The 21,364-nt window shown below is 39.6% G+C and overlaps 1 protein-coding gene across 1 annotated transcript in view; it reads right to left on the bottom strand.

Annotated features, from left to right (window-relative positions):
• Positions 1 to 306: 306 nt before the first annotated feature.
• Positions 307 to 21,364, bottom strand: part of LOC307254415 (arf-GAP with coiled-coil, ANK repeat and PH domain-containing protein 2-like) — a 58,937-nt gene continuing 37,879 nt past the window's right edge. The window contains exons 10-23 of the mRNA XM_080032806.1: positions 15,438 to 15,550; positions 14,363 to 14,414; positions 13,787 to 13,887; positions 13,458 to 13,563; positions 12,582 to 12,790; positions 12,146 to 12,215; positions 11,836 to 11,930; positions 11,091 to 11,293; positions 9,702 to 9,794; positions 7,358 to 7,593; positions 6,903 to 7,012; positions 6,679 to 6,789; positions 6,018 to 6,079; positions 307 to 2,528 (exon numbers count right to left, since the gene is read on the bottom strand). Coding sequence (XP_079888932.1) covers positions 2,425 to 2,528; positions 6,018 to 6,079; positions 6,679 to 6,789; positions 6,903 to 7,012; positions 7,358 to 7,593; positions 9,702 to 9,794; positions 11,091 to 11,293; positions 11,836 to 11,930; positions 12,146 to 12,215; positions 12,582 to 12,790; positions 13,458 to 13,563; positions 13,787 to 13,887; positions 14,363 to 14,414; positions 15,438 to 15,550 — 1,665 coding nt within the window. The 3' untranslated portion in view covers positions 307 to 2,424. The remainder of the gene's footprint in view (positions 2,529 to 6,017; positions 6,080 to 6,678; positions 6,790 to 6,902; positions 7,013 to 7,357; positions 7,594 to 9,701; positions 9,795 to 11,090; positions 11,294 to 11,835; positions 11,931 to 12,145; positions 12,216 to 12,581; positions 12,791 to 13,457; positions 13,564 to 13,786; positions 13,888 to 14,362; positions 14,415 to 15,437; positions 15,551 to 21,364) is intronic.

The raw sequence follows: 21,364 nt of genomic DNA, 5'->3' as shown, positions 1-21,364 counted from the left end.
TCTCCCCTGAGCCGAACAGGAGGTGGAATTAAGAGATTAACGGCGATATTTTTTTTATCGCCCGATAAGAGTCTGGCGTTAACGCAGCCGTTAACGCCGTTATCGGCCCACCACTAATATATATATATATATTTAAACTTCTTCCTTATATGTTACTCTGGTGCCTTCAATTTTAAGAAAATGGCACAACCAGTATTTTAATTTAGACAAATACCTGTTTATGTTTGTCAGCACTAATGAGGCAAAGTTAGTTGAAATTAAACCAAAAAGTGAATCAAAGAAAGAATCAACATTCAGAGATGAAGCCTCAGTTCATATGTATTGAAGTTCTTACATAGTACAGGTATAATATACAGTTCATGTTCATTGGTATACAGACAGGCAATATAAAATGGGCTTAATTACCAAAGGACACAAATAACAGCATTTACAAAAACTTATTTAATGATTCAAGTACCACTAACTTTATACGTCAGTTCTCAAGAGAATTCAAAAGCATCTGTACAAAATGTACAAGAATTGTATCCCATGTTGCATTGGCCAAAGGTTTCCTCTGTGCTTTTGTCATATACTGTCAATGTCACAGAGAAGTGAAGATTTTACATTATTTTTAAGGCAAATCACAGATACTACAGTACAGTACATATCGTCTAAATCAAACTATATCAAACAGAATGTTTCCTAAACAACTCAACACATATATAATAAAATATATATAATAGAACTCATTAATTTTACATCTTAACTTTTAAATCTCATAATAACATAAGACTGAATCTAGAAACATTCTCAATACGACTGAAACTATTTTAATTCTCAACACATGAAATGACAACTCAAGTTATAATCCTTTACAGAATGTCTATGGTGCATAATATTCCCAAACATCTCTGAACAGTATGATATTTCTGTAATGCTTTGTTTGACAGGTTTGTAATTTTCCATGGAAGGTTTCCTGGCTAGATGGATGTAATTTACTTTTAATTATTGGGAAAGAGTTACAGTTTGAAAATGGTACACTTCCAATAAAGTAATTTCAATGATCTGACTGCACAACATAGTCTTCTAATAAGTGGACAGCAGGTCAGTTGAACATGCCGGAAATTTAGATTTGTCAACAAGGAAGTGTACAACAAATATGGAGAAGTATTTCAATACTTTAAAATTACATTCATTAATTCAAAATTTCTGAAATGTTTCACTGTTAGTGGCGTGGTCCGCCATTCACGCACTGGGTTTAAATTGCTTTCCTCCACATGAGGGATTCATAGGAAACCACGCACATCAAGGGTTACTGTTTGTGATTTGTAATTAAAAACACAAGTTTTTCTGACAAAGTCGCTGCTTTGAAATCAAATAAGAAATGAATGTTTAATTTTAATTGTATCTTAATTGTAATACATTTTTCAAGGAAAGTCGTATATTTTCTATAATTAATACCAGAGTGTAAAAACAGAGTGCTACTGGTATTTCTACAAAAAACAGGAATAAATTACTATATAACATATATATAGGTCCATACTACCGTAGAGCTCATTAAGTTTACGTCTTAACTTTTAAATCTCATATCAACGTGAGACTGAATCTAGAAAACCATCTCAATACGACTAGAGCTATTTTAATTCCACAAAACGATGATGCTGAAGGGCTGATATCCAACAGCATGGAAAATATAAATCATGTTAAAAAATAACCAGAATTTAAAAATCCAAAAAACTATTATCCATTTAACATTACGGAAGCATCAATAACATGTTTACTTCCCTAATGACTGAACATTGTTTGACATGTCAAACATCTTACCATCAAAGCTGGTAAACATCAGTGGCAATTTAAGACAGAAATGTGAAAATAAGTAAAAACATATTGCTGTGTATACGCTGCTGAGAACTCACTGAAGCAAAACAAAAAGATCCTGTAGCGTTTGCCTATGCTTGAAAAGAAACTCCTATTAGAAAAGAGGAAGCATTCAAAAATGTAATGGAGTATTTAACAGTCTGTCATGCACTTTGTTTTTACAACTCTGATGCAAAACACTTATTTTCTTTTATATATGTATTTAAAAAAATTAACTGCCTTTGAATTTCTACTGTCAAGAAGCGTGAAATAAAAATAAAATAAAATAACTGACAGCCTTGAAAGCATCTCTTAATTCAATATTCTTTAGATTTTTATGACTTTGCAAACCCTATCAAAGGCTTTAACACTTTACCATTCATCAATGTAAAGGGAATCCCTATTTAGAAAGGACAGTGAGGTTTGCTTTTCACAGAAGTTTAAGTTCACTGAAGTGAAATGCCTTAAACAAGGGCTGCCAGAGAAATGAATACACAAGTCCAGCTGTGGCAGCACTAACTGCCATTAATGCTAGATGATGTTGGTGGGAAAGTAGACGACCTCTGAGTGCTAATGGACACTGCTGTGTCAGGGTCTTTGCGGATCGTACTGCTGGTAGCGGTTCAGCTTGTCCGGGTCGTTGGAGGCCATTTGTGTGAAATCCTGGAAAATGTCCTGGTAGGTTTCATCTCCTGCAAGAGAAACATGGACACAAGACATCAATAACAAGAAAAGGCAACGCAAATAAAAAAGATAAACCAGACAGAGCAATGGATCCCAACAACTATTTTTTCTGACTTTTTTTTCTCGTGAAGCCCTAAACACTAAAGATAGTGGTAAGAACAATTGCTTTAATTAGAAATGAATTACACTCCCCCTTAAACAGCCCATAAGGTGTCAGTGTTTGACTTGAGTTCAAGCCTTCTCCATCCAAACTGATATGTTTCTAGCTATGCTGGGCCCCTTTGTTTACATGCCCTTTGTTTAAATACCAGTTTACAGAGCCTAAGCTTTGTGTTAACACTGGATTTTATTTCAGCGCACTAACAGTACGGACAGCTAGTGGATTTTTGAGAAGATATTCACGGATAAAAAAAAATAAAAAATACAAAAAGCATTCTCCAGAATCGCTGACTCCACCTTTAACTGTGTTTCAACTGTCACCAACAAAACAATGTGGAAGATCATGAATGCCTCATCATGCAGGTGTCCAGCAGGATAAAATATCAACAGAGTGAAGGGCTCAAGACTCAGTGACAGTATGATCCGGTGAGAATGAAAAAGAAGAAGTCAGCCATACCTGTCGGTGTCAGCGTGGCTCGGAATATGAAACAGAACGACGCATAGGCAGCAAAGACGAGAAAGAGCAGAAGAAAGCAAAACTGGCAAATTGTCTGAGAAAAACAGACTTTTGTAAAAGTAACAGGAGAGAAAAGACAAGCCCAAGGACACTAATTGTTTTGTTAACAACTGTATTGTGTTTAAAGTGCAGGAGTTTATGTACAAAAATACAGTTGTATTGGCTTCAGCACCCCAAAGGAAAGAACAAAAAAAAGAACAGAAGAAAGGCACACAGTTTGGGGAGGAGAGCGAGAAAAGAAAAGCAAAAAAAATACAGAAACTAGAGAATGAATTTTCAGAGAGAAGAGGATGAGAGCAATCGAGAAGAGTGTGTCGCAGAAGAGAGAGGGACTCAGAGCAGCACTTCTCAGTCTGTTTGAGTCTCAAGAAAATAAGCCCGTCAGCTTTTTCTTTTAAATATATTTTTAGAATAGAGAAATAATGATAAAAACATTATAGTTATGAAAAATATTAAAAGAATGGTCATTATGTTAAACACATTGTCAATGCCCACAGATAAATCAACCGGCAGGCAAGGAGAACCACTGCTCTGTAATTCTCCTACACACTCAATCAGGTAAGAAACACTGATGCTGTACACTCTACTCCTTCTGCTAAAAGAGAAACCTCCTTCTATTGCTCTCATCAACACTGCTAGTGCGTCTACAAAGCAAAAGCTTCTGAAACATTTCCCTATCGACGACCATTGCACACGCTAAAGAAAACAATAATTAAAAAAATAATAATTACATTTCATTCTTTGTCTTTCAGGTCCAAAACATTTCTGAGAAATGATGAGGTTCCACTTTTTAAAAGCAGCAGCATTCAGGCAAATAACAGTCTCGGCCTGCTCTAGCCCTTGATAGAAGTTGCATTTGAACAAGCCCTCCCTCCTGTGGAGTTACTTTTTACCTACAATCTATGAAACCCCTTATGAACTTCATTTACCAGTAAACACAATTCCAAAACGATCAACAATCTCTATTCTAACTACAGGAACGGATCCCCAAGCTAGTCAGCCATTCAAAGAACCACTTATTGCTCTGCCAGCAGCAGGGGGCGCTGCACCATCGATGTGTATAAGCAGGAAATAGCGTTTAATCAAAGTGCTTTCGTGCCCTCCAACAATTTGGGGGCTGCATGATGCGGGATGAAACTGGGGTACGTTTCAATTATTCATTCACATTTAACACACGGTCAACACACGGTAAGGGAATATCGACTTCACCTTTTTTTTGTTGTAACTTTCCCATATGATAATCGGGATAAATATAAGTTAGGGATAGCAGGTGATAGAAATGTATACATGGTTACATGTGGATATTTTTCTAGACTATTGCACTTGCATGTCGATTCACCATCCTTAAATGCTTTGCATATATTTGAGTAAAATGACATTCGATACAATCGATGCGATGGCACTCAAAAGCTTCAGCACTTTACAACTCAGGATTTCCCCTGATTACGGGCAATAAGCAAGCACACATAACTAATAACCAATACACAATGTTGACATAACAGGAACAGGAACAGGAATACCACACAATCGAAAAAAAGCAAGAGCAAAGAGGTGAACACAGAGCCCCTTCATAGCATTCAACCCCAGTGCAACCAGTCACTCCTAACTCCTGCTTATTCTGTCAGACAATAACAAAATGTACGTATGCACTTCATTTACATCATGTACAGGAAGTATACTTCTAAGGTTCCTACAATAAGCTTTATAAAACAGTTCTAAAATAGACTTTTTTTCTGACCAGGCATGTCACAACAACATGATGCATCATTTTTAGACGACAAACAGTTACATAAGTAAACAAGCCTTGAAAATGGTTAAGACTTAAGACGGGAACCATACAATTGCAGGAAAATGTACAGTTGTTGCATAACCATAAATAGGAATGTGCATAATTAATTTCTCACACATCAATTTAAAATGAAACTTGGTGATTTATAGACACACTCTATACCTCTCCAGACTGGTCAGATGATTAAAAGAAATGTCATTCAAAAGTCAGGATTATTGCCAGATAGTGACAAAAGCTGTCACTTTGAGGTCTGAGTGTCACTGGATACTGGTGGCAGTTACTGGGTATCTAGTTCTTTCTAGATCTTTTTTTGCAAAGATACTGTGACAAAGCAGAGACAATACTAATAAAAAAATGTAAAGTATTTTAGCCCAAAAAAATAGATTCCTCTAAAATAGAGGAAATACGCAGAAGTAATATTTCAAAATATTACTACACTAAAAGTGACACTGTTTCTTTTAATTCTGTGCTATCTATAACTTTACATTAGTAACAGTCACTTGATCGAAAATGTGGATGTTCCACTTTGGAACAAAACTGTTCAGTGATGTCCAGAGTCGATGGCTTTAACTCCGTCACATTGATAAAATCTAGCACCCAATGTTATACCACAGCAGGATGCAGGTGCAGCACTTGGCTGGGCCGATTAAGATGCATTTACAGTACAGCAGGACACAACACAACTGACAGAGTTGAGCTCAGTTCACTCTAATGGAGTGGATCAAAATTTCCCAAAACAAAGGAGGTCTTATCATTTAAAAAGTTCCCCTCCAACTTATAATAAAACCCCAGAGAACGAATTGTCTGGTTTGAGATGTATTCCTGTGACAATTTCCTTCTGCTCAGTCAACTGACTCCAGCTCTGAAACCTGGGCTTTACATTGCCTCTGATAAGCCTGGTTTTACAGCACGGTTGCCCCCGTGCTTTAACGACAGCGGACAGTTATTGGTTTTCGTCCAGCTGCAGGCTAATAAACTCCTGCATGCACTTCCTGTACTGCATCTCGGTGGGGCTGTTGGTGTTATATTGACCTGACTGGCTGTAGGGCCCCTCCGCCTCTCGCATCTCCTCGTTCATCTTGGCCAGTCGCAACCTGGGGGGTGAAGAAAACAGGAAGTGACCAATAAGCCACAGTCAAGAGATACAGTCAGTAATCTAAATCTCTCCCCAGTGTCAAGGTTTTCCAAAATATAAATCATTTCCTGAACTCACTATTCTGAAAATAAAACCCCCAAAAAACATCTTGCAAAGAAAGATGTGTAAATTGAGTAGTGACACCAAGTTACTTCCTTAGTCAATTTTGATATTGTAGTTTTTTTTTAAATAAATTGTAATGAATTCTTTAAACAATTCATAACAAAGTAAATTATGTCTTTTGCAAGCACCATTGTAATGAACGTGATAAAGTACAACGTGTTTTTTAAGAAAAATTATGTCCTACTGGGTGATCTCTGTTCTGCGTCTGGTTCTTATTTTGTCCTGACAGGGTTTATTTAGTGACAATGACCAGCTCAGTGTTATAATCCTTGATCTTAAAGTAAAAAACACGTCTATTTTAACTATAACACAGATTTTCTCAAGCAACGTTGTTGATTTTACTAGTCCATTTGTTATTCAGAAGATGTTACAGTGCCTTGAAAATAATGTAAATAATTATCCCCACTTAAAAAAGGTAATAAAAACAGCACTCACAGTGTGACGATGTCTGCGTTGGCCGCATCTACCGCTATGGTCAGGGGCGTCTTCTCATCAATGTCTGCAGCATTTTGATTCGCTCCTCTTTTCAAGAATAAACACACTTGCCTGAAGCAGAGAGAAAAGTTTGCCTTTACTTTTTTCTAAGGTCACAATATTCAAAGTGCTCCATCATTCTTGCCAAGTAAACATTTGGTGAAGATGAAATGTGCAATACAAACCCTGTATGTCCCAGCATGGTGGCATGGTGGAGCGGTCCTCGGCCCTGAGTGTCCTGCTGGTTCACATTAGCCGCATTTTGAAGCAGAAACTCACAGGCGACCAGCGAACCCTGAAATGAACCATTACATTAATTCACCTTCCAGTCATAGGGCTTAATCTACGTACTAAGCGTTGTTTTTTTACTAAATCTTTATCCCGCATGACCGGAATGAGGATTTCTTCATATATGAAAACATGCATAACAGCAATGACATCATAAATATGCATCACATTTGTCTTTTATTACATCACTAGAAATTCAAACTAGATTAACCAAAATATAAGTTGTTAATTGAGAAAATACATATTTTTAATGCCGCTGATGGTCATTATATCCTTACTTATCTTTCAACCTCTCTCTTCTTTATTGATAGGATACTGAGCAGCTGACCGTATTATTTGTAGAGATGCTCACCCCTTGCACCGCCATGATAAGCGGTGTCCTCTTGTCGTCCTCCGTGTTGACCCAGTTGACCTCTCCTCCGTGGGCCAGTGCCTCGGCCATGTCGGGCAGGCTGCGGGCGCACGAGGCCCAGTAGAGCTGCAGGCCCGGGCTGTACTCCTTCGGCTCGTAGAAAATCATCTCTTTACAGGGCGACGCGGGAGGCAGCGTGGCAGGCATGGCCATGGGCGTACACTCGGCAGCAGCATCTGAAAAATTGGTAAAGAGAGCGACGTGAGTGAAGTGACACTTTCTTTCTCAACGATACGAAGGAAAGGGGGAGTGGGGGGGGGGGGGCTGATGATGAATAACACTAATGAATTGGCATTTCATCTGTGTACTGTTATTCACCACCAACTGTACTGCCTCAGAGTTTCAAGCCGTTTAAACAAATGCCAAAACTTTCCCAGGATAGGAAAGTTGTTAAGATTTCTTTCTAACTTTTTCCAGATCTGGGATAAATAACTGGATCACGTTAAACTTTCCTGATTATTCTGGCTTTCTCCAATATACAGTGGCTTGCAAAAGTATTTATACCCCTTGGAATTTTCCACATTTTGTCACATTGAAACCACACAAGTAAATTTATTTTATTGGGATTTCATGTGATAGACCAACACATAGTGGCGCATCATTGTGAAGTGGAATGAAAATGAAATATGGTTTTAATTTTTTTTAGAAATAAACTGAAAAGCGTGGTGTGCATAAGTATTCAGCCCCCCCAAGTCAACACGTTGTAGAACCTCCTATCGCTGCAATAACAGCTGCAAGTTTATTGGGGTCTCCACCAGCTTTGCCCATGTAGAGACTGATATTTTTACCCATTCTTCTTTGCAAAATAACTCAAGCTTCAGATTCAGCATCAGATTGGATGGAGAGCATCTGTCAACAGCAATTTTCAAGTCTTTCCAGATATTCTCAATTATATTGAGGTCTGGACTTTGACTGGGCCATTCTAACACATGAATATGCTTTGATTTAAACCATTTCATAGTAGATCTGGTTGTATGTTTAGGGTATTTAACCTTCTGGAAGGTGAACCTCCACCCCAGTCTCAAGTCTTTTGCAGACTCTAACAGGTTTTTCTGCCCTGTATTTGGCTCCATCCTTCTTCCCATCAACTCCGATCAGCTTCCCTATCCCTGCTGAAGAACAGGACCCCAACAGCATGATGCTGCCACCACCATGTTTCACGGTGGGGATGGTGTGTTCAGGGTGATGTGCAGTGTTAGTTTTCTGCCACACATTGAACTTTGCGTTAAGGCCAAAAACTTCAATTTTGGTCTCATCTGACCAGAGCACCTTCCTCCAAACCTTGCCACAAGCCATGCGTAGCAGCATATTCAGATGAGACCAAACTTGAAGTTTTTGGCCTGAATGCAAAATGCAATGTGTGGCGGAAACTAACACTGCACATCACCCTATACACACCATCCCCACCGTGAAACATGGTGGTGGTAGCATCATGCTATGGGGATGCTTTTCTTCAGCAGGGAAGAGGGAAGCTGTTTAGAGTTGATGGGAAGATGGATGGAGCCAAATACAGAACAGAAAACCTGTCTGAGTCTGCAAAAGACTTGAGACTGGGGTGGGGGTTCACCTTCCAGAGGGACAACTAGACTAAAAATACAGCCAGATCTACTATGGAATGGTTTAAATCAAAGCATAGTCATGTGTTAGAATGCTCCAGTCAAAGTCCAGACATCAAAACAATTGAGAATCTCTGGAAAGACTTGAAAATTGCTGTTCACAGACGCTCTCCATCCAACTGATGCTACATCTGAAGCTCAAGCAATTTTTTAAAGAACAATGGGCAAAAATGTCAGTCTGTAGATGGGCAAAGCTGGTGGAGACATACCCCAAATAGATTTGCAGCTGTAATTGCAGTGATAGGTGGTTCTACAAAGCATTGACTCAGGGGGCTGAATACTTTTGCACGCCACACTTTTCAGTTTTTTATAAAAAAAAAAAAAATTTAAAACCACGTTTCATTTTCATTCCACTTCACAATTATGCGCCACTGTGTGTTGGTCTATCACGTAAAATCCCAATAAAATAAATGTACGTGTGTGGTTATAACATGACTAAATGTCGAAAATTTCAAGGGGTATGAATACGTTTGCAAGGCACTATAGTGCTATATTGTGGTCTACAGGTTTGTGTTTGTACACTGACACATCTTTGTTTATCCTTCATTCTTTCCCCCAGTGTCGTCCCTCTGATTCTCATGTAACATGATGTTTTGTAACTGGGCTGACATGGTGGTGGCTTTGGATTTAAATAGATCAAGGAGGTGTTTCCAGAGTATGTGCCTTACCCCCATCAGTCAGGCTGTTATTGGAGGGTGTGTTGGCCAGCATCTCCCTGCTCCCATCAGCACTGTTCTGGATGCCACTGTCTGCACTTTTTACTGTAAAAAAATTCATCTGAATCAACATTTGTGGAACAGCACACAGATGCCATTGACTGAGTGTACAAAATAAAAGGAACACCTTCTTGCGCACTGTTTTGGTGGTGAAAAGCAAAAAAATGTTGGCAGGTCGTCATTGATAAATGTGATTGTTTCTGTACCCAAACTTTTCTTGAACATGTACTGACTTTTCACAGGTGCTACCAGAAAAAGAATGAGCTCATAATATTTTGTACACTATGGTTGCACACAAGTCCCCAGTGGAAATTGACAGAAAGAAAACTGGAGGGCATATCTCCACCATCATGTTTCAGGTCCGTAAGTACCAACAATATGATGAGACGGATACAAATGCAAATACTAGACACTAACCAAAACCATGTGTGAGAGAAACACTTCCCAACCCTGGGTGGCAAAGAACCATGGTCAACTTTGTAATGCTCTAAACATGACGGGATGATCCATTAAGAAGGTCTGGATGAGGGAGGAACAGAGGAGTGCATGAAGGGGTTGTTAGTCCACAGCCCCAAAGCAGTGAGAACTAATGTACAGAAGGGATGGAGGAGCAGGCAAAAACACTAAGCGTTTAGTACTTACTGCTCCTGAGCTTGGCAGACTTGTCAAAGTAGGAGAAGAGCGAGTCAAGCTCGTCAGGACAGAAGAGAGAGTCGCGACGGGCCTCCGAGCCGCTGGCAACAGCTACGTTAGGGATTTTGTAAATTGGGTGGCGGGGTGGGGGAGTTTTGGGGTAGGCAGTGAGAGCGGGGGAGGGGATGGGGGGGTTGGGTTAGTCCAGAAGCACAGAAACAGCCAGGGGAGTAGAGGTGGAGATAGGTTGAGGAAGAGGAGACACAGCAGGGTGAAAGCAGAGATAGTTAGACTAGCAGCGCGTCAAACGCTGAAAGAGACAAGACTACGAGAAGCAATGGGAGGCAAAGAGGGTTTGGACATATGCTGTTCACAGGGAACACACAGTATGCCGATGGGTGGACACTTTTCCACGGCAGTGCAAAAATTATATAGAGCGTAAGGCAGAAAAAGGTGGCCACAATCACAAATGGCATTGCCCTCCGGATGGAGTGTAATTGTGTTTCTGAAGAGGCACTAGAAGTCCTGTTACTCAAAACTCCGAAACCCGGAATTTTGTGGCCAGGTTATTTTGGTTGGGCTATCGTCAACTGACTCTACATTACAGGTAAACTGTATAACTCGTAATTAGGTTCAGAGAATAAGGTTATAGAAAATGAAAACTCTTGATTAAGGTGTGCTAATGTGTGTTCATTTATTTCTACTAACCTGACTGGCCGGAGACATTTGAGCCAGGTCGGAGTTTGGGGGTGGGTGGTGGAGCCCTTGGAGGCAGATGCTCGGAGCTGCTGCTCAGCCTCTTCTCCTGTTTGCTCAGAGAAACCACTTTGTTGCGAAGCTCCTCGTCGGACGGCCGGCGGACGAACCGGTGGTCTACGTATTTGGCTTTGATGTAGGCCTCCACCTCGTGTCTGTAAGGAACAAGAAGCAAAGGAGGCGAATGAGGATACATTTAAGAGTTAGTTAGTGATTCCACTTGGGTGTGTACGCTGTGTCATACATGGCTGATAATATTCCTTTGTTCACAAGAAATAAATCGGACCAGACTGAGAAGCAAGTGTGGATTCCTTCTTTAGACACACAATGCAGATTTCACATTGGTTATACTTACATACATTTTTACTAAAGTTATTTACTCAAACAAAGCTCAATGTGATGCATAAACTGTACACCATCAGCAGATTGGGTGTTTAATTTAAAACAATGAGACCAATCTGTAATTTTCTATAGGCCTATATTAAAAGTAAAAATAAAATAATATCTTTTTTCCAAACTATTAAGTCATCTTTTAATCCGATAAAGAAAAGTATAAAATACCAGGATATTAATTAAGTGAGAAATGAATTAAGGTCAAAATTGGTGTATATTTATTTATTTTCTTTCTTGTACTACTTTCCTTATTAGTAAATCTTCTGGTCTGAAAATACCAATATGCTTTCTCCTAGTTCTGTACCTGGGATCTCCTGGATTTGGTTTCCTGGTTCCTAGCTCCTCTCGCCGAGCTTCATAGATCTGGTTGATCACCCCGTTTCCCAGTTCGCACATCAGCTGTGAAAGGTGTGTAATACCATTGGTAAATAAGAACCACACCTGGATGATCGTGCAGGCAGTGGAATGTGTAACTCAGCTAGAGCTAAACCTTCTGCAGTTTGACAAGTATATGAGAAAACAGAATGAAATGATATGCCTGTAACAAGAAAAGTATACGAATAGTTCACGTTCTCGTTCAGTTGTTTAAGGTGCATCAGTTTGTCCTCACTCACCTTTAAAAGTTCTGGCTCCCATGTATCCAAGGTCAAAGACCGAACCTTAGAGAAATGCACTCCCAGACTCCTGCATCAAAGAGGTACAATTTGATTACTTATTACAGTATGCTTCAAACCTGAAAGATGTTAAGCATACTGTAATAACAACCAAGGAAAGCCTTAAAAAACATTACATGTTTTAAATACTTATGAGTGTAGTTTAAGTTTTAACCACAGGGTGGAAATTGTGTCCTGCATATTCCTGGGCTTAGCAGTATTAATCACAAAAACCTGGTAGGTAGAGAATGCATCACCATGCTGCTCTGACAGCTCTGTGGATTGGTTTGAAAAAAATAAAAGCATCTCCAAAATTCTATCACTAGAGGGAACGAGCCACAGATGAACTGTCCAGCTGTCTGTAAGCTCTATAATAAAAGAAAAAGTAGTACATTACCTGTGGATACCGGAACACTGTATACAGAGAGTGATGCCCAGATTGATGCTGGCCCAGCGGGGATCTGGCTGGCCACAGTCGCAGCAGCAGGTGTTGCCCGGGATGACCAGGACCTTCTGCAGTGCACTCTCTCCTTTCAGTGACCTCTCCTTGGGCTCCCCACCAGAGTCCAGGCTCCCTGTGGATGTGGAGGACTTCCTGTCCAGTTTCTGACAGGAGACACAGAGGGAAGGGCACAGAAATCCAGAAAGTTGGTAAATACTTATTAAGAAGGGGATAAGATTTAAATGTATGCCCCATTTGTAATTAGGGGTATGTAGCAGCAAACCAATAACAACATTTTAGAACATGATTTATTTAGTAATGTATTCATCTATATCTTAAAAGGTGAAGTAAGCGATTTATTTATGTTAATATAAGTGTTAAACCGCTCTTTATTAATACAGTGATCACTTATATAGTGTGCGCGTTTCATAAAGCCGATCTCTCAGTCACCGGCTCTGCATGTAATCGGCAAATAAACTTTTCGGGGATCCCACTACTGATAACCAATCAGAAGAGAGAACGCTACAAACTGGCACCCGTCTCACTGCCGGTGCACGTGTAGAGGACAGATGGGTGAATGTGTATAATAATCCTTCCTAATGTCGGATTTGATGGTTTTTACCATGTTTTATCACACTTATGGATCTGAGATGATGCTAGATGACTCGCTGCTTGAAGATCGCAGTGCATTAATGTGGTAACGTGGGGACGAGGGAGGGGACTGCTAACTGCAGTAACTGACAGGAAGTTAGCTAAACAGACCATTCCGCTTACTGAACCTTTAAGTGAATCCCTTTTACTGTCCACTCAGTCTGCGTGTTTGGTTTTTACCTCTCCGATATCGTCCTTGTCACGGAAGGCGGTGGCGATGCTGTTCTGGACGGCTTTGATCCAGGCCTGTCGCAGCTTCTCTGAGTCTGCCTGCATCATACAGCTCCTGTTGGGACACACAAGCATCACAGAACTGCTGTCTACTGAATGCGTGAGACGTGAGACGTGAGTGTGTGTGTGTGTGTGTGTGTGTGGGCATATGGTAGCACATGGGTAAACTACTACTCCACCTTCCCATATTTTTTACAGTCTATGCTTCCCACCTGTAGTAACATATCCCAGTGCTCATTAGACCGAGAGAGAGAAATCTGTCAGTGACTTAAACTTACTTGGTGGGTGACACCACTTCAAAACAGAAGCGACGCTCTATGTCCTCACAGTGTTTGACTGTACATAGCCTCAGGTCTTCCACCACCACTGTAGGGGTGTCCTGAGGGGGAAGCACAGCAGCTTTAGTTAAAACACAGTACTACACACACATACACACACAGGGTTTTCCATACAACGGTAGTAACCTCTCCCATGAGATATTTAAAAGAGATACAAGAAAACACTAAACTAAACACTACCACTATAATACACTTTAAATATCTAGATCAAGTGAGGTACAATCCGGTTACGAATACATTGTTATATCTTGACATAGACCATAAATCTAGGGAAAAAGGCAAGGATTAGAAACAGGTCAAAATGTGACTTTTCCAGAATGGCTGCACTAATTAAACATCATCAGATGCACTAGCTGTGTTTATCTGACTCTCAATGTCTGTTTTTTAAATCCGCTACTACGAGTCTTAAATTAAGCTACGCCATCCCTTTAGAAATACATAGAGGGGTATTTGTGCTGGAAGTGGAACTCATGCATATTTGATTGTGGCCAGTGTGCAGGGAGTCACTTGACATACCTTAAACTTCTTCTGGTAAACTAGCTGATTGTTCTGGATGGAGAACCAACGCCTGGAGGGGAGATCACGAGAGAAACAAAGTCACACCATGTTGCCCGATGCTCCTAAAATAACACGCTTTGACAACATTTGAGTCTGGGTTAAAGTGAAGGAAATGCCTGGAGAGAGAGTCTTCAGTAAGTCAATTGGTTCATCTCATGTGAATAAAGGCGTATTTGTAAACAGTCTCATAGTTCAGCTATCTCAATCAAAGCCTCATCTGTACATGTTCTCTGGAGGTTTGTTGGGTCCAGAGGAATGAATGCAAGCTGTAAGCACCTTTAACCCATTGATGACGGCTGCTGCGCGATGCCACATTGGCTCTCCTGCCTGATGCTGCGTCGCGCAGCATTATTACTTTATCTAATTTTCATGGCATTCCCAGCATAGAATGCACTGTCATTGGTTCAAATACACATGAGGTGGGTTTTGTTGATTTTTGAAGACCACGTGACCACCCAAAAGTTGTGTGGTTTGCCGAAAATCATGTCAATCAAAAAAATAAAAAATAAAAAAATAAAACAAAATAATAAAAAAAATACGCCAGCTATGTCGGCGACAGAACAGTTAGTGGCGTTTGGTGCGCAGAATCAAGGTCTACTATAGACTACTGACGAAAATCACACAACACATTGCATCTATTTATTAACAATATTTAATAATTTTCTAATTCATCTAATTTTGACGATTTTTATAAATATTTGTTGGTTTGTAAGCGCTAAGGGAGCATGTTTAAATAAAACCTGTGAACCTTAACTTTTAAATGTATTTTATTTCATGTTTCTATGTGCTACACAGGCTTAGATATTAAGGTTTAGGTAGACTTGACAATTCGTAAAAAAAAATTCAGAAAACCCTCAGGCATTAAGGACATGCATCCTAGATTGCCATAGTCATCAATGGGTTAATATATCCATTCTCTATGACAGTGATAGTCATCCTAAATCCACCCAACAGCCCACTATATATTATTCCTCATCATAAATTCATTTGAAATGTATTCATAAAGAAGCAGATTGGACCGTGTCTGTATTACCTATTCCACGTCTTGAAGGCATTGCTGGCCCTCTTGAAGAGATAACCCTCCATGGCGATGCCGTTGTCTGCATCCACATTGTACTCCAGCTTGGTGTCGTCATTCGAGAAATCCTAAACGAAAGACACAAGGGCAAAGACAAAGGGAAAGAAGAGAGAAGTGATAGATATTAGTAACAAACAATGGCAGAGTTACAATGGAATGTTTTATGTAATCAAAATCTACAATATTGACATGCTCTTTTTATTTTCCCTTCGTCTCACTTGGGCTAGGTGACCTTGTTCAAAGCAGCACTGCACAGCCAATGCTCACACCAGCCTGAATAATGTTTCGCAACAAGAACCAGACACGGCAGGAACAACATGCCATAGCTTATGCTTACAGAGTAATAATATCTTACAATAAATTCAATTCAGGTTAAAATTAGATCTAACAAAATAATGAAAGACCTCTTATGTGGAGGCTTCAAACTATTCTGCTCTATCCACTTCTCCCCTCTTTCTCTGATAAGACATTTAAAATGAGAGGTTGATGAGAGGGTACATTCAAAATACTTGGGATATAGAAAACCAACACTGACTAATGGCACAACAAACCTTTTTCATATTAATATTTGTTTGTGGTTAGTGACTTAATAATTGTCCTCCAAGGAGTAAAGTGAGCTTTCATGCATCCTTCCTCTCACTGAAACTGCTGTAACCCAATCTGGTGTGTTGTCATGGGACAGTTGCTGTTGCCCGTCTCGCTTTAACTTTCTGAGCTGCTGCCACACTTTCCTGACACCCTTCCCAGCTTCAAGGTACATTTAACACCACAAAGTATGCGTCCTTATGGATCCAATTTTCACCATCTCCAAAAATTACAGCTCCGTTACAGTAATGAGCTATGGAATTGACTTCTCTTGATGTCGTTTTTTTTGTCTATTATGAAAGCAATGAGACCTATAGTGCTCAATTTGAAAAAAGAATGAGCTAATTGAAATAAGCTAATTTTGCAAGCAGTATATATATGCTTAACGCAGTCTGAAGTCTAATTTAAGTTTTTTCTTCTTTACATATAAGTTTAAACCAACTTTTAAATGTTAATTCACAATTACCATACCATGCTTTGAGGCTGCAATCCAAAACGATTCATCATTCAAACTACTTCTTAGAAAAAGTCACGTGACCAAATACGTACAACAGACAAGAGAATAAACCAAAACACATATAACGGAAAACCCTATTACAGTAAAATATGTCTACATTGATCATTCTGTGTGATGACCGAAAAACACCTCATTCATTCAGCAGGTGGTGACAACAATGCCTACCATTTCTCGTTTACTTCCTGGGGAGCAAATGTGCTAAACATCAAGCACATAAAGAGGGTGACAAATCAGATCTATCAGTGATTCTTGAGAAGTGGGACAAAACAGGGTGCAATGTTGAAAAAATACAAACCCCATGTTTAGGCAAATTAAATTACATGTATGTTTCCAACATATACTGAGCTAAGCTTTGACACAACTTCCCAGCTTTTGTCCTTTTTATCAAAATGGGCTTTTTACCTTGCCATTCCTTATCAAAATGGGCTTTTTAGCTTGCCATTCCTTATTTTGTGTCAACACCGTCAGACACCAAAAACGCAAATTAATTTTCCTTCAATTTATGCTAGACCCATGAGATGTATAGTGATCACAAATATTCACCATGACTGACAGAGGCTACAAAAATATTTTCAAAATGTATATGAATATAATTTTTTTTTTTACATCTGACGGTGTTGACATATTTGACTTTTCTTAAACAGAACAAATGAAGTTTTTCTAGTAGCCATTTGGTTTATCTGTTGATGATAGGTGCTAGTATGAACCACTTCAGGAAAATAAAATGATCGAAACATTTCAAATAACTTCTTCAGAAATTGTAAGTCGGTGTTGACGTATCATGGTTGTGACGCAGGACTTTCAAGATTTGGAATGTAAAATATTCTAAAACTACAACACTTATCACAGCCTGTCTGACTTTAATGTACTCTGCAGAGGTAGAATGTGACAAGAGGTCCTTCATAGTGACAGCTGCCCCTTATTTTGGCTGATTTTCTTACATTTTAATGGATTGTCTGACGGTGGTGACAAAGTGTCCTACCACTTACACACCTTATAAAACATGAATGTGTTGTAGAAAACTGTTTTTATTGATATGAGAGATTATTTAGTGTTGCTTCTGATGAGAAAAGCTCTTTCTAATCATTAAAGTAAATGTTTAATAGGTTTTATTGCATATGAATGATTGATCCCTTGAAACACACTGTTTTGGACTTCGTGAAAAGATAACAAGTGTCATATATTTGACATAATAATGATAAAATTACATTTCAGGGGATAATTGTAATCCAGACATTCCACTCTTAATCTCTAATAACATCTACCATTTTAAATATGTTTACTTTTAAACATAACAGCAGTTAATATTCGAAGACAACCTTTTGTCCCGCTTCTCAAGAATCACTGATATTTATAATGATTTTACAGATTCTTATAGATAGTGGAGAAGACAATAAAAAGGTGTTTGCAACCAATTTATTTGACTGTATTGTGTCTATAGATGTTTCAAAACTGATGTTAATCAGACAAAGACAACATCCAATAAAAATAACCCAAACATTTATACTGATCTTTACATGGACTCTGTTTAAACATTCAGTCTGGCAAGTGCTCTTTAGTACAGACTAGATCCAACCATGACAATGTACAATCTACACATTGCTGTCAGAGTTCCACCGACAGTGACTCTACAGTTATTAACACTGTATGCTTCTGCATCACTTATCTCCGTATCTATTCAATTCTACAACACAACTGCACGTCACCTGTCATTGCTTAGATCTGTACAGGTAACATGAGCTAAAGCTTGAGTTAAGCCCCTCTACCCTATGATACCATGCTGTATTAAATGGATGGACACACATTTTCCAGCATGTCATACACTGGGTCAACTGAGGTTATTTTGGGTGCACGGGAGGAACCACATGTGTCTGTATTTAGCTTCTGAACAGAGAGACAATGGAAAGGCCTTTAACAAATCACCCTTTCCTAGAGATGGGACACAATTAACCTCAGAAGTAAGGTCACACAATTCTCATTATTATCCCAACCAGTACATTTCTAAGAAAACTATGTACAGAAAGATATGTATCATAAATGCATAATTCAGAAGCTCAGAAGTGGTATATCTAACTGAATGGGGAAATACCTACAACTCAGCATAGGCCAGGAAATACATGACAACAGTGACCTATCAGATGTATGTGTATGTCACTCACACGTGTAAATACACAAACACACACGGAACACCCATACAACCTTTGACTATTCCTGATTAAGCCATAGGATGAAGAATCAAACACACGCTGAAAAAAACGTCACGTTTTTTTTGTTTCAACTACACAGATTGAGAAATATCTGTGACCCCTTGGGCCTCGGAAACCATTTTCAACCCTGTCACATACAGTACATTCAAAAACAGGTGGTGGTCTTGAATGTTGTTCTTAGTTACTGAAACATTTTGGCCTGAAAACAGAGATATGTTTTTTCTATTATCCAAAGAGCAAAAAGGGACAACAGACTGAAAGCACCAAACCAATCACTCACATCAAACCAACAACTGGGGATCACTGTAGCAGACACCAACAATGAGGCATCAAAATGAACATGCTGCATGAGACACATCAATGCATGTGTAACACTCTCAAATGTGGGAACAATGTGCAAACATTCACACAAACACTGCAATGCAGTCTCTTAGTGTGTGCAAAAAAGGAGAGGAGATGAAAGATGGGGATGGGTAAGGTTGCAAATCGGAAGTCAGGTGGGAAATCGATTGGGGTGACTCTACGTACGGAGGTTGACCTCCAAGCGCAAAAGACGCGGCAGCCTTGTAAAGAGTCGAGCTCAGTCACCTCCTAAAATGTCACACACATCAAGAAAACGGCACACAGAGAAAATAAATATGTGTTTCCTTACTCTAACACAGAAGAAGTTTAGATAACATGGACTTATCAAAACAAAAATCAAAAAATGGCGTACAGACAAGAGAAAACAATTACGCCAAACAAGCACAAACATAAACACAGACTATTACTATAAATAGAATGGGTAAACAGATGCTGTCGCATGCATGGACAGACATCCTCTAACTAAACCTCCCTCTTTTAGGTGCACTCACCAGATACCAAACGTAGTGGAAACGGCTGAAAATCTTCATTTTTCAACAGTTCTGAAGAGTGTGAGCCACTCTGTGTGTGTGTGAATGTTTCCCTGTGAGGCCGATGAATCCTCGCTATCTCAAAGTCTCCCTGTGTGGCATCACAACGATAGTCTGTGAGCCTGAGCACAGTGGCGCGTCCTATCAACAAACTCTCACCTCCTCCTCTCTCTCGAGGCTGAGCATGTCTATCACAACTATCGTCACTGCCTCTGCTCCTCCTCCTGAAGCCTCACAAGCTACGTGAAGGTCACCTGTGTGCATGTGTGTGTGCATGTGTGTATATCTGTGTGTGTGTGTGATGCTGTTGTGTTAGAATAATCAAGTGGACCGTGCAGACAAGCTTGGACATTAAACATTTACCCCTCTCCTTCTCTCCTCTCTCCCGTGTGTAAATAAAGTAGCTAATCCTTTAACCATGCTGAAAGTCTGTAATGTTTGAATAATTAAAATGTATGCATTTAATGTGTATGGCTGTTAAGAGCCCCTGGCCTCTGCAGAAAAACAATCAGACCTTTTTAATACTATAACTGTTTTTCATAGTTTTTCTGCAAGATGAAAAATGAAAATCTGTATATCAGCAGCCCGTCTCTCTCTCACTCTCGTGCAGCACCATTGTGACACTGTCATGCCCTGTGGTCACAATGCTGCTGCTAAATAATGCAGACAGACAGATAGGAAGCGTTCTACACACAACCTCAGGACCCTCTTCAGCTCCCAGAAGGATGGAAGGATTCAGTTATACATGACTCATGAAAAAGGGTTGTGTGCGAGCACAAGGGCAACAGTCTGCATAGGAATAAAAAGACAACAGAAAATATATAAAGGGGCAATAACTACACATTTTTCAAATTACCTGCATCCCGAACATTGTGTCGAACCCTTATTGAATAATTTTAGCCTACTGTCAACTTGACACCTCGGAGAGTTAACTATAAAGAAATCCAAACTCCTTGCCCTTAGTTGGTAAATACCCAACACATTTAATTTGGAGTTGACATCTGCAAATAACTGCACCCAACTGAGAAAACTGTGGAAAAGTCATGTGCATATTGGTCAAGACATATTGGTATCAAAACTTATTTTGTTGAATAAATTGAGGTTGACACATATATACACTGCAAAAGGCACAAGGACACAGGGGACAACTGAAATCTATTTAATGGCATCACATCATGCTTGATCGAGTGAGGGACCAGCTTGCTCTTCTCCCTACCAATGACGTGAGCTGAAGAGGTGGAGTCCAAGCAGCCATAGCAAAGTGTACAGTATCTATCAAACCATGCAGACAAGACACAGACATCTGTGACAGTGAGGTAGAAATGAAGGAGCAGCTTACCTGTATAGCAGCCTGAAGTGAGGAGGAGAAAAAGAGATGGGGGGAGAGGGAGAGCAGTAGTGGTAGAGAAGAAGAGATGCTGGTTAGGAAACAAACAGCAGAGACAGCAAGAGAGCAGTGGGAGCGAGACGGCATAAAAATAGCATCTAGATAAATTGAGGGAGTGGGGTTGGGGGATGCTCAAGGACAGGCGTGTGAGAGAGAGAGAGAGAGAGAGAGAGAGAGAGAGAGAGAGAGAGAGAGAGAGAGAGAGAGAGAGAACAAAATCACAGGGAGTAGTCATTCACAAAAAGAAAATTACATTTAGTGACAGATGGAAAGAACAACAGGGGAGGGAAAAA

This window comes from Ammodytes marinus, assembly GCF_949987685.1.
Source record: "Ammodytes marinus genome assembly, chromosome: 8".
Lineage (NCBI taxonomy): Eukaryota > Metazoa > Chordata > Actinopteri > Uranoscopiformes > Ammodytidae > Ammodytes > Ammodytes marinus.
This window is presented reverse-complemented; position numbering and strand designations above follow the sequence as displayed.